At 41.8% G+C, this 16768-nt stretch overlaps 1 protein-coding gene and 1 non-coding gene across 6 annotated transcripts in view; one reads left to right on the top strand and one right to left on the bottom strand.

The window, feature by feature from the left end:
* The window catches only part of CHRDL1 (chordin like 1), a 448603-nt gene that overhangs the window by 385838 nt on the left and 45997 nt on the right, over nucleotides 1-16768 (top strand). For 3 of the 5 annotated variants that reach the window (XM_052662911.1, XM_052662912.1, XM_052662910.1), the window contains exons 5-6: nucleotides 13452-13597; nucleotides 14416-14512. In XM_052662911.1, coding sequence (XP_052518871.1) covers nucleotides 13452-13597; nucleotides 14416-14512 — 243 coding nt within the window. The remainder of the gene's footprint in view (nucleotides 1-13451; nucleotides 13598-14415; nucleotides 14513-16768) is intronic. The other 2 variants (XM_052662915.1, XM_052662913.1) reach the window with 2 other exon arrangements.
* TRNAR-CCG (transfer RNA arginine (anticodon CCG)) lies at nucleotides 13142-13213 on the bottom strand. The gene has a single exon. It is a non-coding gene; the product is annotated as a tRNA-Arg (tRNA).

The raw sequence follows: 16768 nt of genomic DNA, 5'->3' as shown, positions 1-16768 counted from the left end.
GTATCTAATGGTACCTACAGACCATTCTTCCTGAAGACAGCATGTACACTCAGATGCTCAAAACTCACTTCAGAATCATTCTCTATAGTCCTATTTATTTACCTCCAAGTCTCTTAAGACTTAAAAACCACCTCACCCCTGGAGCTATACCCTTACCACTTAACAAAATTAGTAATAGACCCTCAACATTCGAAGACATGTCACTATTTGGATGTTTGTCCCTTTGTTCCAGGGCTAGAGATAGACAGGTCAAGACAGAAGCCCTGCCTCCTTTGCATTTGGTCATCACTCAGCAAGCAGTCCACTGTTAGCAAGTGCTAGACTGTAGGGTACAGACAGGCAGACCAGTAGAGTTGCTGCCAGAAATCAGAGTCTGTTTGACAGATGGTGAGGGCTGGGTAGGATTTGAAGAGGCAGAGGACCGTCAGTGGTGGTAGCTGGGTCTAGCATGAGTCAGGGAAGAGCTGGCAAGAAACACAGTGGGGGTCAGGACTGGCTGGTCTGAGGCAGAGTGTTCTTTAGCCAAGGGGAGGCATCTCCAAGATGTGCTTTATCACCCTGGCTAGGCCATGCCGTGATGCTGCTCCATATCCAGCTTTAGCTCCGAGTGCTTGCCCACAGGCAGGTGACCGACACAGTGAAGCTAGAACTCCTACCTGAGAGGCAGCAAATCACAAGCTGAGGGGTCTCTCCTGGGTTGGCAGAACTCTCACGGGGTGTTTAAGCTCTGGACACCAGACTGCTGGAGCAGACTCAGTTATTCATCTTTTTTTGCCTTCAGATGGACTGCCCTCGGTAACCTGGAGATAATCAGAATTAACTGTCCATGTTGCATGTAGCTTCTTTTCTCCCTAGTAAGTGTTAGTCGCTCAGTCATGCCCGACTCTTTGCGACCCCATGGACTGCAGTCCTCTGTCCATGAGATTTTCCAGGCAAGGATACTGGAGTGGGTTGCCATTTCCTTCTCCAGGGGATCTTCCCAACCCAGGAATCGAAGGCCGGTCTCCTGCACTGCAGGCAGATTCTTTACCAACTGAGCTACAAGGGAAGCCCTTTTCTCCCTAAGCCTTTTCAAAAAGTAGAATGTGTTTGCTTCTCCTCTGTTCCTGTGAAGTAGAAGCAAGTGAAACGACTAACCCCAACCAACACATACATATTCACGAATGCAGAAAGTTCTTTAGGAACTGAGGCCTAGAGATGCAAAGTGACAGTGGTCCCATCACACAGCCAGTCAGTGGCCCAACCCAGCCAAGAATACCTGTGCTCTTCTTTCCCAGATGGAGTGCCCGGCCTGCCAGCACCCTGCTTGCCTCCCAGAGGCAGACTCACCTCTTGCACAAAACCTTTCCTCCAGCCCTCCTTCTCTGCATCTGTCTGACAAGACAGCATTTTCAGGCAGGGTCAGCTACTGACTGACAGGAGCTGAAACATGAATGGAAATGGGATGAAAAACAGCCCACAGATGGGTTCCGGATGAAAAGGGGGATGGGCAGATGACTGTTTCCTCTCACTCAACACCTTCTTGGTTGGGACAGAGTGTTGTGTCTGTCTATATAGCTGCAGAGTGATCTGCTGAATCTGCTGCAGGAATTTCCTGGCCCGGGACCCCATGAGGATTGCCCTGGGGGTCGGAGTAGGGAGGCCACTAGTTGTGCTGAAGAGTCTCCTTAAAGATTCCAAATGGGAAAGCCCTCCTCGCATTGGCCCCCTGCTTTAGCTCAGCTGTCTGGAAGACTTACCGCATCTCCCAAGGCAGATAACCCATGGACAAGATGATAACTGGGGATCCACCCCCATGACCCCTTTGAGCTTCTCCCTTGGCTTTTTCATTTACTTTTGCTATTCTTGACCTGCCTCCCTGTCACCAGGATATACAGCACCTTCATTTTGTCCAGGCTTGCCCGGTGTTGATACTCAGCCTTTGTGTCTGCATTGTAGGAAGTTTCATCTTTTAGGGTTTTGGGAAAAAGATTTATCTGAGATATAATTCACATACTATTTATCCTTTTAAAGAGTACAGTTAAGTTGGGTTTAGTGTATTTGCAAGATATTGCAACCACTGCCACTCTCTAATTCCAGAATATTTTCATCATCCCCAAAAGGAAGTCCCATACCCGCTAGCAGTCAGCAGTCCATTTTCCCCTCCCCTCAGCTCCTGGCATGCACTGAGCTTCTTTCTGTCTCTGTGGATTTGCCTATTGTGGATACTTCATAAATATGAAATCATACAGTATGTGACCTTTTGTGTCTGGCTTCTTTTACTAAGCATAATGTTTTCAAGGTTCATCCATTCTAACTGAAATATATGTCATTGTATGATACACCACATTTTGTTTATCAATTCGTCCATTAATGAACACTGGGCAATTTCCACCCTTTGACTATTGTGAATAATGCTGCTCTAAACATTCATGTACAGGGATCTGTTTGAATCCCTCCTTTCAGTTCTCTTCAGTTTATACCTAGAAGTGGGATTACTGGTTCATATGGTAACTCTAGGTTTAACTTTGGAGGAATTGCCAAGCTTTTTGGCACAGCAGCTGTACCACTTGACATTTTTACATTCCCACCAGTAGTACAAAATTTCCATTTTTCTCCACACCATCACCAACAATTTATTATTCTCTTTTTTATTATAACCATCCTGGAGGGTGCAAAGTGGTGTCTTGCTGTGGTCTTTGTTCTCCCCACCATTACCACTTGGCTCTTTATTGGTTGTTCCAATCTTCAGTATTCATTACCATGAACTTATTAAGCCTTTGGGAAGGTCAGGGCCCTACCCTAACTAGTGCTTGAAGTTGGGCCATATTGAGCATTCTGGCAAAGCAGAAAAGAAGAAGAAGAGAGGTTAGGGACACAGTGAACTTGCCACCTTTGGAAGCTCTACTGTAGCAGGAGCAGTCTGCTCTACTAGTCCTTTTTCTTTCCTCCAAAGAGACCTTTGAATGCAAAAGTATTAGTAATACTTGGACAAGGCTTCCCTGAAGAGATGAGACCAGAGCTGGGCCATGGAAAGTGGATAGAAGCAAAATGGATGAAGGTTGAAAGGGGAGAGGCATTCTGAACTGAAAAATATGAACTACTTTCCAAAGAACAGCTCAGTTACTGAACCAGAGCAAAGATGAAAATCAAACCAGTTAACAGTGGCTTTTGTTTAGTGTGCAGCAGGAGGGGAGACCAGAAATGATGGCCCGAATGCAGGGGGAGAATCGGTTTCTTTTCCCTTCAGGACCACTAAATCACAGACACACTGGTGACACTTCTTGACCCATAGACCCACCTCTCTGAAACCCTCAGAAAATCCAACACAGAGACTATGAGTTTGATAGATGGCTCTGGCCAGAACTCAGGTACTCAGCTAAAGAAGTCTCTCCTGGTGGGCTTCCCACTGAAATGGGGGGGGGAGGGGCAGGTAGGGCAGACGGGTTGGTTGGAAGCTGAGGCATAGAAGGATTCTTGGTGAACATGATGACAGAAGTGGTTCTAGTCACCACTCAGAATCTGGCAATATTTGAGAAGTCCTACAGGGCAGTGAAAGACAGTCATCTTAGTTTGGGCTGCTGTAATAAAAATATCAGACACTAATGGCTTAAACAGCAAACGTTTATTTCTTACAGTTCAAGGGGCTGGAAAGTCAAGGTGCCAGCAAATCTGTTGAGAGATCACTTCGTGGTTCAGAGATAGTCATCTTCATCCTGTATTCTCATAGCTGAGAGCAGAGATCATCTTCCCATTGTCTCTTATAAGGGCACAATCCCATTCATGAAGGCCCCAACTCTCACAGACTTCACCTCACATTGGGGATTAGGTTTCCAACATAGGGATTTGGTGAAAAGGACACAAACATTCAGTCTATAACAGGCACTGTAAGGACTAGGCAGCCCCAGATTGTTTCCATTACCAACCTGCTTTCTGCCTTCCAGAAACCGTATCATTACAGATAATAGTAATATAACAATAACAGCATTCAATGAGCACCTGTATGTACCTGGTACTATGCTGAGCACATTATGTGTCTTCCCTCATTTCATCTTTACAACAACCTATGAGATGGGTATTATCAGCCCCATTTTATAGATGGGTGAACTGAGGCTCAAGAATGTTAAATGATTTGCTCAGCTATTAAGTGGTAACTAGTAGTGGAGGTGGAATTTGAGCAGTTTGGACACTGGACAGCTCTCAGAGGCTGTGTTTTCAGTGATTGCCCCCACATTGAGCCTTAAATTCTGGAATGTTTCACATTACTTGCCCTGTTCTCTATAGCCTCATTATAAATAAAGCAGCAAGGGCCCAAGGTACAATTTAATTATCTAGAAAAAGAACCTATTTTCAGGATTTCCCTGGCAGTCCAGTTAAGACTCTCTGCTTCCACTGCAGGGGGTATGGGTTCGATCCCTGGTGGGGCAACTAACATCTCGTAGGCCACAGGGCCAAAAAATAAAATAAAATAACCTATTTCCTATTTTCCAGTGTTGTCTTCCATTGGCACTGTGGTATGAATTAGTCAAAAAGTGCTAACCTTCTCCTACCCCCAGCAAGGCCTCAATGTGATAGGACACAGAACAGTTAAGTTTTCATGGCGGAGGAGATTTTGGGGAAGATCTTAAAATCATAGTCCTCTGCCTAAGGACAACAGGTCTTGATAAGTCAACACTTTGAGCAGCCCAGGGCAAAAGAAGTGATAATGTTTGGAGCGCTGAGAGGAAGAAATCTAAATGGTAGGCTTTAGCTGATGGACCTGTTTGAAGCAATAACTTTGATTTCAGTGAGCCTCCCAAGGAAAAACTCACCTGCATGCCCATGGCCTCAGAGGGTAAGCAAGTTCCTTTTTAGAAGGGAGCTATAGACACCCACTATTTGGGATGTATTAATTGTGCAAGATGAGTCACATCCCTGCTGTAGGCTCTGACCTAGCCTAATCAGGATGAGGGCCCGGCTGTTCTTCCCTCCACTACAGTGGTGCTCCGTGGAGGAGCACCGGAGATTTCCCATCAGCACCCTTATTTAAAACTATCTGTTTCAGAAAGCAATGTAATAGCCCCCCACTCTCCCCAAAGGGGCTAAAGCCATCTCATTGTAGTCACACTGGGAACATGGAGTCCTAGCTAAGGTCTGTCCCAGTAGTAGGAATTGAGTTGGGTTTCTATGACCAGGATTGATTTTCTGTGGTTGCTTCTTTTTTAATTTTTCCATATGTTCTCTTGGTTTATTTATTTTTAAAAAAAATTTTACTGGAGTATAGTTGCTTTACAGCTAATTTGTACTGTACAGCAAAGTGAATAAGCCACATGGTGTGCATATGCACTAGTGCGTGAGGACTAAGTTGCTTCAGTTGTGTCTGACTCTTTCCGACCTGAAGAACTGTGGCCTGCCAGGCTCCTCTGTCCATCGGATCCTCCAGCAAGAATACTGAAGTGGAATGCTATGCCCTCCTCCAGGGGATCTTCTTGACCCAGGAATCAAACCTGCATCTCCTGTGTCTCCTGCATTTCAGGCGAATTCTTTAACGCTGAGCCATGGGAGAAGTCTGTGTATGCGTATATCCCCTCTTTTTTGAATTTCCTTCCCATTTAGGTCACCACAGGGTATTGAGTAGAGTTCCCTGTGCTACACAGCAGGTTCTCGTCAGTTACCTGTTTTGTACATCATGACATATATATGTCAATCCCAATCTCCCAGTTCATCCCACTTCCCTTCTTACTTACCCTCCTGATATCCATCCATTTGTTCTCTATATTGGAAGGGACCCAAAATGGTCATCAAGTCTAGCCCCTGGCCTTGAATTAGAATTTTTTTAAGTATAAACTCTTCAAATTTAGTTTTTCAATGCAAAATACATTTGTATCACTTAAGAATGTAAATGCTTAGGTATATATGTGTATATATGATCATACTTATTTATGTTCATAGCTGTGCTGTGCTTAGTCGCTCAGTTGTGTCTGACTCTTTGTGACCTCATGGACTATAGCCTACCAGGCTCCTCTGTCCATGGGGATTTTCCAACCAGGAATACTGGAGTGGGCTGCCATGCCCTCCTCCAGGGAATCTTCCCAACCCAGGGATCAAACCCAAGTCTCCCCCATTGCAGGCAGTTTCTTTACCATCTGAGACACCAGGGAAGCCCAAGCCAACTACTGAAGTGGGTTGCCTATCCCTTCTCCAGGGGACCTTCCCAACCCAGAAATCGAACCAGGATCTCCTGCATTGCAGGCGGATTCTTTACCAGCTGAGCTACCAGGGAGGTCCTTATGTTCATAGAGTATGTGTAAAAGTATTCAGTAAGATGTCTAATTCACTCCTGTCCCACAATCCATCCAGTTCTTACCCTTCCTCTCAAAACGTAGCCCCCCCTTATAACTTTTAGTATTTTCCTATGTATCCTTCCAGATTTTCTTTATGAAAATATAAGTAAATGTGAATATAAACTCTTTCAAAAATATATTCTTTTTACATAAAACACAGTGTATTATCTGAATCATTTTTCACTTTGCAGTTTTTTTCATTTAATAATCTATTTTTTGTATTAGCACATAGAAAGCTTATTCATCCTTTTATACAGCTGCATACTATTCATTGTATTAATCAGCCATCATGTATTTAACCAGATGTCTACTAATGAACACAGAAGTTGTTTCCAACCTTTTGCCATCACAAACAATGGCGCAATGAATAACTTAGATTTTTCACACATGTGTGAGTATATCTGTAGTGTGAATTCTTAAAAGTAGGATTGCTCGGTGAAAAATACGTATATTTTAAAACTGAATGATATTGCTAAATAGCCTCCATAGTATTTGTATAAATTCTCCACAGCTTTAGCAAGAGAGTTTATTAATCAAACTTCTGAGTTTTTGCAAATCTCATAATTTAGTGTAGTTTTTTTCCATTGATGTGTGACATATTTATTTCAGGTGTGCAACATAATGATTCAATATCTGTTTATATTTCAAAAATGATCAACTCAGTAAGTTTAGTTAACATCTATATATTTAAAATTTTATATATATAATTTTTTTTTCTTATTTTGAGGACTTTTAAGATTTATTCTCTTAGCAACCTTAAAATATACAGTTCAGTTCAGTTCAGTCACTCAGTCGTGTCTGACTCTTTGCTACCCCATGAACCACAGCATGCCAGGCCTCCCTGTCCATCACCAACTCACGGAGTCCACCCAAGCCCATGTCCATTGAGTCAGTGATGCCATCCAACCATCTCATCCTCTGTCGTCTCCTTCTCCTCCTGCCCTCAATCTTTCCCAGCATCAGGATCTTTTCAAATGAGTCAGTTCTTCGCATCAGGTGGCCAAAGTATTGGAGTTTCAGCTTCAACATCAGTCCTTCCAGTGAACACCCAGGACTGATCTCCTTTAGGATGGACTGGTTGAATCTCCTTGCAGTCCAAGGGACTCTCAAGAGTCTTCTCCAACACCACAGTTCAAAAGCATCAACTCTTCGGTGCTCAACTTTCTTTATAGTCCAACTCTCATATCCATATATGACCACTGGAAAAACCATAGCCTTGACTAGACGGACCTTTGTTGACAAAGTAATACACTCTTATTAACTACACTCACCATGATGTACATCCCATGCCCATCAATTTTGTGAACCTCCTTTACCCATTTCACCCATCCCCCTAACCCCCTGCCTTTGGCAACCACCAATCTGTTCTCTGTATCTACAGGCTTGGGGTTTATTTTTTAGATTCCATGTATAAATGAGATCATATAGTATTTGTCTTTCTCTGTCTGGCTTATTTCATTTAGCATAATGTCCTCAAGGTCCATTTATGTTGTTGCAAATGGCAAGATTTCATTCTTTTTTATGGCTGAATATAATTCCATTGTGTATGTGTGTGTGTGTATGTGTGCCTGTGTCTCAAGGGAATTAAAGGGACCATAACATTTCAAGCCCTTTACCTTCATCTCCATATTCCCCGCTCCACCACCACCTCCAAAATGGCCTGTGGATGTGCTGGAACTACTCCACTAGAATGAGACAGAACCAGACTAGAAACACTGTCTTCAGAATCAGCCATCAAAAATAAAATAGGAACCAGAGTAACAATAGCAATGGCAAAAAAGGGGAGGGCTCAGAGTCGAGGAGATTAGCGATCATGGCTGGGAGCTCTGGAGAGGTTTGCATTTATTTCATAAACACTGAGAGCTGATTTATCTCCTGACTTACAAGAGGCCTTTCTGACTAGCCAAGCACTGGCCTGCTAAGGAAGTAGAAATTTGAGGGTGGGGAGAGTGGAGAAGAGAGCCACCAGCATGAAGACTTTGGGTTTCAGAGGATAGGAGAGGGGCAGTGCCAAGAGGGGAGAGAATGGTATACCAGAGGACATGGGAAAGGACCACAGACTTCTTGGTAAAAATTACCAGTCACTCTGAAGGGGGAAAAAAAACATGTCATCAGGTTATTCACACTAAGATATTATTGACAATGTGTATCCTCTCAGAGAAGTTTTGGGATTATAATACCTGACTGGCAATAGACAGGGCTTCCCAGGTGGCGCTAGTCGTAAAGAACCTGTCTGCCAATGCAGGAGACATAAGAGATGTGAGTTCGATTCCTGGGTCAGGAAGATCCTCTGGATGAGGGCGTGGCAACCCAATCCAGTGTTCTTGACTGGAAAATCCCATGGAAAGAGGAGCCTCGCTGGCTACAGTCCTTGGGGTTGCAAAGAGTTGGATGTGACTGAAGTGACTTAGCACGCACACATGGCAATAGACAGTCGCTTAATCCAAAAGAATGGACTTCTAATGATGGCATTTTAGGAATCCGTGAAAGAAAAGGTGGTTAGAAACACTGAATATAAGGGGATGTTTTCAGAGCACCACAGAAGTCAGAGTTCTACTTACATAGATCATCCCTCTTTTTGCAACACAACTGTAATCAGATGGCTGAATGCTTGTCTGCATACTGGCAGTAACCTTCTTCCACTCCTCCCCAGAGTGCTGTGTGCAATTTAACTGGGAATGGGAGGCTAGAAGCCATGGAGCCTGGTCACTTCTGTTGGAGCATTCCCCTGAGGGGCCCTGAAGCCAGTCTTGGTTCAGACTGATTTTCTGCCAGTTTTTGGCCAGGAACACAGGATGCATTCTAAGGATAGCTGGGTAGAAGCCCAACCACCTTGGAAAATCTAAAAAGGTAGAATGTAGAGTTCAAGGTGGTTGTTCTTGCCTTTGCAGTTCCTTGCATGCTATGTTGGCCTTCAGAGATGCCAGGAGAGATTTGAGTTCCATATTCTTAGATAGAAAAGCTGAGGCCCAAAGAGGTAAAGTGACTTGTGCAAGGTTATGGGAAGTGGTGCCCAAGATTGGATTATGACTCAATGATCTTGCCACCCTCTAGATTTTAAAAAATTCCTTTAGTAAAAATCAAATGTATCTTAAGGTTACAGCATGCTGATCTGATAGACATGTTGAAATGGTTACCACAGTTAAGCTAATGAACATCATCTCATTTATTTTTTGATGAGAGCATCTGAAATCTACTTTCTTAGCAAATTTTCAGTATACAATACAGTATTATTAATTATAGCCAACATGCTGTACTTTAGATGTCTGGACTTACTCATCCTACATACCTGTAATTTTGTACCCTGTGACCAGTATCTCCCCATTTCTCACACCTCCCTGCCCCTGGTAACCACCATTCTAATCTCTGCTTCTATTTATTTCTAAGATTTCACATATAAGTGAGATTATGTCATTTTTTTCTTTCTGTAACTGGCTTACTTAGTAGGATGTCCTCCAGGTTAAACCATGTTGTTGCAAATGGCAGGATCTCCTTTTTAAGGCTGAATAATATTCCGTTGTGTGTGTATGTATATCTGTATCTATATATATGTATAGGAAATGTGTGTGTGTATATATATATAAGAAATATATATATATAAGAAATATATATATATGCATGTATATATACAGGATATATATATATATAGGAAATAAATATATGTATATAGGAAATGGCAATGCACTCCAGTATTCTTGCCTGGAGAATCCCATGGACAGAAGAGCCTGGCAGACTACAGTCTATGGGGTTGCAAAGAGTTGGACATGACTGAAGTGACTTGCACACAGACACATGTATATGCACTATAATTTCTTTATCCGTTCATCCAAGGATATGGGGTATAGGATGGACACCCTTAGGCTGTCTCCCTATCTTGGCTATTATGAATAATGCTGCAATAAACCTGAAAGTGCAGATATCTCTTCCAGGGACTGATTTCGTTTCCTTTCTGCTCCCCAGTTTTAACATACACGGTGTGAAAAGAGTGCAAATTCAAGGCACGAAAACTGTATTTCCTTGTTGACTCTTCTGTTAATAGCAGTGTGACATGGACCAAATCTTTTGAGGTATCAGTAGCCTCATTCTCATAATTCTCACTCCCCCATTCTGTTAGGGATATTAGAAGAATGAAATCATAAAAAATGAGAAGTTGTTAAGATAAATTTTTTGTGTAAAACTAGCATTAAGCATCACCACAACTGGTTTCTTTTGTTTGATTCTACTTTGTCTTCCTCGTTTTTGCTTTCTCCCCATCTCCTGTTGAGTAGATTAATAGACTCCATGCGGGATTTCTCTGAAGACTGTTACAAGAAAGTCTCTCAAAGTCAAGGCTCGCTGGAAAACCTCACCCTACACAGTTGCCTCCTCATTGATTCCTCAGTAGAAGACACAGTTCAGAACTCAGCCCACATTCTCTTGAGGCAAAAAAAAAGAAAAAAATCCCAAAATTTTTTATTTCTTTCAGTATTCCAAATACTCACCAGCTTCTGTAAGTCATGGTGAATATTGTTTTATAGGTCACCCTAGTTTTCCTTCACCACAAAATACAGAGACTTGGTATTATTAGGGCCCAGGGGGCAAATGGCCTGCTCCTGTACTCTCTCCATTGGGTTTCACTCATGTATGCCAGCTGCAGCTGTCTGGTTGTGTGTGTACTTCGGGCAGGAATAGAGAGTCAGCCCAGGCCAAAAGGTATGAGTTAGACTCTCGCTCAGATTTAAAACTTTTTCTTTTGAAACAAAATGAAGGAACTTTCTTTGTATCCTGTAAGGGGTCTTTAATAAGTACTTAACAACAAAGGAGAGATTTACTCAGAAATTGAAGTTAGATCAACTTATATAGCAAAGTATAGAATTGAGTTAGTTACTCTAATCACTGAAGCCAAAGAAAGTGTGATGTTTTCTGGGTATTTGAGGCCATACATTCTACAGGGATAACACAGCCTTCATGTTCTGTGGTTTGAGTTTTAAATTAAATGATCCTTTCCTTGCGACATGTTTGAAGTGATTGGCACCCTAGGAGGTAAGACTCTTGAATCAGTCAGGTCCTGGTGCTACCATTAACAAGTTGTATGACCTTGGGAGTCAATTCATTTCTTAAGCCTTAGTTTCCTCATCAGCAAAATGGGCATACTTTAATGTCTACATCAGAATGTTCTTATTAATAACCAGTGATGTAAAGCCTAGCATATTATTTGGGGCTCGATAAATGGTAACTCTTATTTTATGATGATGATGGATATTATTACTAGTCCTTGTAATTTTTAACCACATTCTGAGAACAATTTTATTTTTTTTAAGTTATATTAAGGCATCATTTACCGCCCCCCCCCATAAAATTGACTCATTTTCATTATAGTTTTGAGTCATGGGAAAGAAAGGATGGTCTCTTAAAAAAAACATTTTTATTGAATTATAATTTACTGTATTGTGTTTTTTTCAGGTATACAGAAAATTGATTCAGTTATACATATATTTTTTCAGGTTATTTTCCACTATAGGTTATTATAAGACATTGAACACAGTTCCTTGTATTATATAGTAAATCCTTGTTGCTTATTTACTTTATGTATATTAGTTGGTATCTATTAACCCCATACTCCTAATTTATCCCTTTCGCCTCTCCCTTTTCTCTTTGGTAACTGTAAGTTCATTTTATATGTCTATGAGTCTGTTTCTGTTTTGTATATAAATTCATTTATATTATTTTTTTAGATTTCATATATAAGTGATAGCATACAGTATGTGTTTTTCTCTTCCTGACTTACTTCACTTAGTATAATCTCTAGGCCTACTCATGTTGCTGCAAATGGCAATATTTCATTCTTTTATTATGGATTAGTAATATTCCATTGCATATTGTGTTGGCCAAAAAGTTCTTTAAGTTAGTGAATACTTTGTTCAATGAAGTTCTTAGTAAAAATGAAAAATGTGTCTTTTATTTTTACTTTAACCCAAATGAAATTTTGGCTTACTCAGTACCACATCTTATTTATCTTATTTATATTGATGGACATTTATGTTACCTGCATGTCTTGGCTATTGTAAATAGTGCTGCTATGAATATTGGAGTACAATGTTCTTTTTGAATTATAGTTTTCTCTGGATATATGCCCAGGAGTGGGGTTGCTGGATCATATGACAACTCTGTTTTTAGTTTTTAAGGAACCTCCATACTGTTCTCCATAGTGAGTGTGCCAATTTACATTCCCACCAACAGTGTAGGAGAGTCCCAGGATGGTCTAACTCTCTAAGCTTCCTTGTCAGGAAACACACAACTCTCCTTATTTCTCTTCCCCACTATCCCGCAGCAAGTACTTTTCAAGCTCTGCTTGTATCTATTGTTAATCTGTACACTGATGATTAGTTTAATCTGGGCACTTGTTCAAGAAAAGGGAACTTTTGCTGGTCCTTCAAAATCAGACAGGACTTCAGTAGATGGAAAAGAGGAGGAGGAAGGGGGCCATCTTGGTGGAGGCACTGAAAACAAGCAGACTCCAGAGGCTGGAATAAGCACATGCCAAGTGTAATAAAACATGGGAGACGGTAAAGTTACCAGGGTAGTTATAATAGGTGGTTCCTCATCTGAAAAGACTCCCTCCCTCGAGACAAGTTAATACCTTCTTTATCTAAGACTGGTAGCTCCATCATGGCAGGAGCCTTGTCTTTCTTCGCGAATTTCTGCCTAGTCCTATCACAGTGTCTGGCACATAGTGAAGTTGCTTAGTCATGTCCGACTCTTTGCGACCCCATGGACTGTAGCCTACCAGGCTTCTCCGTCCAAGGGATTCTCCAGGCAAGAATACTGGAATGGGTTACCATTTCCTTCTCCAGGGGATCTTCCCGACCCAGGGATTGAACCTGGGTCTCCCGCATCGGAGGCAGACGCTTTAACCTCTGAGCCACCAGGGATGCCCACATAGTAGGTGCTCAATAAATGCCAAACAAGTGAAGGGTTGGATGGTTGGTCATGTTAGTTGTTATTCCTGTCTGGCTGCTTTAATATTATCGAAGTCATCAGCCCCTGAATCAGGGACTATTTTTAACTCCTTCTGTGTGGTTCAGCCCCACCTGCTGTTTGTTTGGGGATTTGTGAAATTCTTTGCAATGATGCCAGTACTTGGTGTGGTTGTTTTCCACCCCGTCCCAGAAGACTCCTTACCCCCAGCGAACAATAAAATGACCAGCAAGTCGTGTGAATACAACGGGACCACTTACCAACACGGTGAGCTGTTTATGGCTGAAGGGCTCTTTCAGAACCGGCAACCCAACCAGTGCACCCAGTGCAGCTGCTCGGTAAGACTCTGATTTTCAATGTCCTCTACCCACATAAGAGCTCTTCCATACACATACCTTTAGTTTGAGCCTACACTGTAGGGTACTTGATTGAAAGAGGATGAAGCACATCTAAATCCTAAGCCTTCCTTATTTTCATCAACCCTGATAATCTCTGTTGAAAAGGTTGGACCCAGCCATATCCTTGTCTTAAAACTTTAGGACAAAGATGAGCTGATGATCTTGATCTGTACTTCTGTTCACAATCATTATACCACCAGAGCCTTCATCTGAAGAACCCAGTTATTTGATGCCTTGGAAGTGCTATGGGTGGAAAAGCCACTGGCACCATCTAGCAGTATCAGTCCAGTTCACAAGAAAATGTGATGTCTCTTGGTTCCCATCTCTGAAATATTCTGTTAACGAGATAGTTCTTTGCCCTGCAAAGAAAAATATATCGAAAAATGCTTGATCATAATGATTCCTGTGACATTACTTGTCAAAAGAATTGTATACTTCATGAATAAGGTATACTGATTACACCACCATCTAATTGTGCAGTCCAGAGAATGCAATAGATAGAACCTGATACTTTATTCTATCTTAGACCAGGGTGCCTGATGAGGATCACCATCTCTTCTCTTAGTCTCTGGCATGGAGAAATAATAAATGGAAAAAAAAATAAACGCATCATAAAATTTAAGAAGTGCCTAGGACTGACTGCGGAAGAGCAGGGGGAAAGGATATATTATGTTTGAACCCCTACTCATTCCAGGTACTGAGCTAAAGCCTTTACATGTACTTCAGCTCCTTCTGACCTTAATTCTGTTTCTCCCCAGCAGGAGGGCAATGTGTACTGTGGTCTCAAGACTTGCCCCAAGTTAACCTGTGCTTTCCCAGTCTCTGTTCCAGATTCCTGCTGCCGGGTGTGCAGAGGTAGGTATCCTGTATTCCAAGACCCCAGGTACTACCATCCTGAGTAGCAGGATTTAGAAGAGGGAAATACCTATCCAGTGTTCTAGCAAAAGGGAATTTTCTATGCTAGCCTTAAATTTTAAGAGTGCTTTCAATCACAAAAGGAAAAAAATAAAAGCATTACTTTTAAGGGTCACTGCCTGAAAGAAACTGCACTGCGGCACAGCAAGGGGAGAGGGGTGAGATTCATCTAGCTTGGCCCCTCCATTATTGTATTGTAAAACATAGGGCTTTTCCATACACAGCCTTAACAGGAAGACTTGGCCTCCCAAAGCACTGATGTGACCATTTTGAAGATTATGCTGGGCAAAGGTAGGGGTATTTTTAAAATCCCACAGTAAATGCTGACAAACTCAATAACAGCAAAATGGAAGGCATCATCTTCTCAAATTATATTCAAACTGGAATTGTCATCTTCTCAAAGCCAGTTTTTTCTTCTTTGAGTTTCATTTCTTTAATGATGGTACTCTTTTTATTCTTTAGGTTTCCAAGATCAAACAGCATTACCTTTGATTTCTCCTTTATTACCCCTTCTCAGATTACCAAATCTATCAGCAGTCCTTTATATTCCCCCTTTTCCCACTTTCCCTCCTGATTTTGTCTTCTTCCCTTCCATCCAGTTAACATGCTCATTGAACATCTACTATATGCTCGGCACTGTGCTAGAAGCTGGATACATAATGGTAAACATAGTAGTCATACAGGGCGCTGTTAGACTGTATGGCATCTTCATGTGAATTACAGAAAGGATCACCTTACTTAAGATACTTGACTTGCCATTTGCCAGAAAATCCTTGTGAATATACCTCCTTAGTGGAGGCACCCTTATTCAGGACACAACTTATATAACCATATGTGGCATACATAGCAGCCAGGGTATGTTCTTTGCCCTTGTGGAACCCACATTTTACCAGAGAAGACAATAAACAAACAAGCAAACAAATATCTAAATATAAACAATGTATTACTGTAAAGTAAATAAACAAGGGTTTGAGATAGAAAATAAGAGGTGAAGGCATTTAGTTGAGTTGTTGGAAAGGCTTCTCTGAGATGACATTTAAGCTCAGCCTTGAAAGATGAAAAGGAGTCATCCATGCAAAGGTCCTAGGGGAAGAGTATACCAAGCAGAAAGAAAAGAAAGTTCAAAGGACCAGGCAAGAAGAGCTTAGAGCATTCAAGGAGCTTGGGACCAGTGTGGCAGGAATATAGTGATTGTGGTCATAACTGACATTTGGTGAGACCGGAGAGGTGAACAGGAGTTAGATGATGCAGGACCTTCAAGGCCATGGTAACAAGTTTGGATTTCCATTTTGAAGTGCATTGGAAAGCCACTAGAAGGTTGTGCAGGAGATGTGATGTGATACAGTTGATGTCTTACAAGATCTCACTGGTTATTGTGTCCAGACTAGATGGAGGGAAGAAAGAAGACAAGTAGAGAGACCAAGAGGATGGATGTAGCAGTCTCTCTGGTATGAGAGGCCAAGATTCAGGGCAGGGGACACAGCATAGAGTAGTGGTTCAGACTGGGGTCTTCTGGAGCCAGGCTGCCTTGATTCTAATCCTAGTCCTGCTACTTTCAAGCTGGGTGATCATGAGCCATGTATGTACTCACCTTTCTAGCAGTCTTTACACTGAGGATTATGTTAGCACCAACCTCCAAACTGTTGTTAAGTTTAAATGAGATAATGCAGGAAAAGGACCTAGGACACTGTCTTCCATAAAGTGAGGACTCAATAATGAATAATGAACAAATTTGAAATACAGCAAGTGCTGAGTCCTCAGATTTAACTAACCATGGTCTGAACATATTGGAGAAAAAATAAATCCAGAAAGTTCCAAAAAGCAAAACTTGAATTTGCTGTGGGCTGCCAACCATTCACATGGCATTTACATTGTATTCCCGACTTCTAATACTTAGGTATTATAAGTAATCTAGATATATATATATATATATATGCAAATACAATGCCACTTTATATAAGGGACTTGAGCATCCTTGCATTTTGGTATCTGCAAGGGTCCTTTGGAACGAATGTCCTGAGGATACCAAAGATGACTGTATATTTAGAACACTGGTTCTTGGCTGTGGGTACATGTTGGAATTACCTTGGTAAGGGGAAAGCGGGGTGAAGGAGGTGATTCCAATGTGCAGCCAAGGTTGAGAGCCACTGAAATAGAGGGAAAATATGATAGGATTTGCTAGTAGCAAATGGGTGG

Source organism: Budorcas taxicolor, chromosome X, assembly GCF_023091745.1.
Source record: "Budorcas taxicolor isolate Tak-1 chromosome X, Takin1.1, whole genome shotgun sequence".
In the NCBI taxonomy this organism is placed as follows: Eukaryota; Metazoa; Chordata; class Mammalia; order Artiodactyla; family Bovidae; genus Budorcas; species Budorcas taxicolor.
This window is presented reverse-complemented; position numbering and strand designations above follow the sequence as displayed.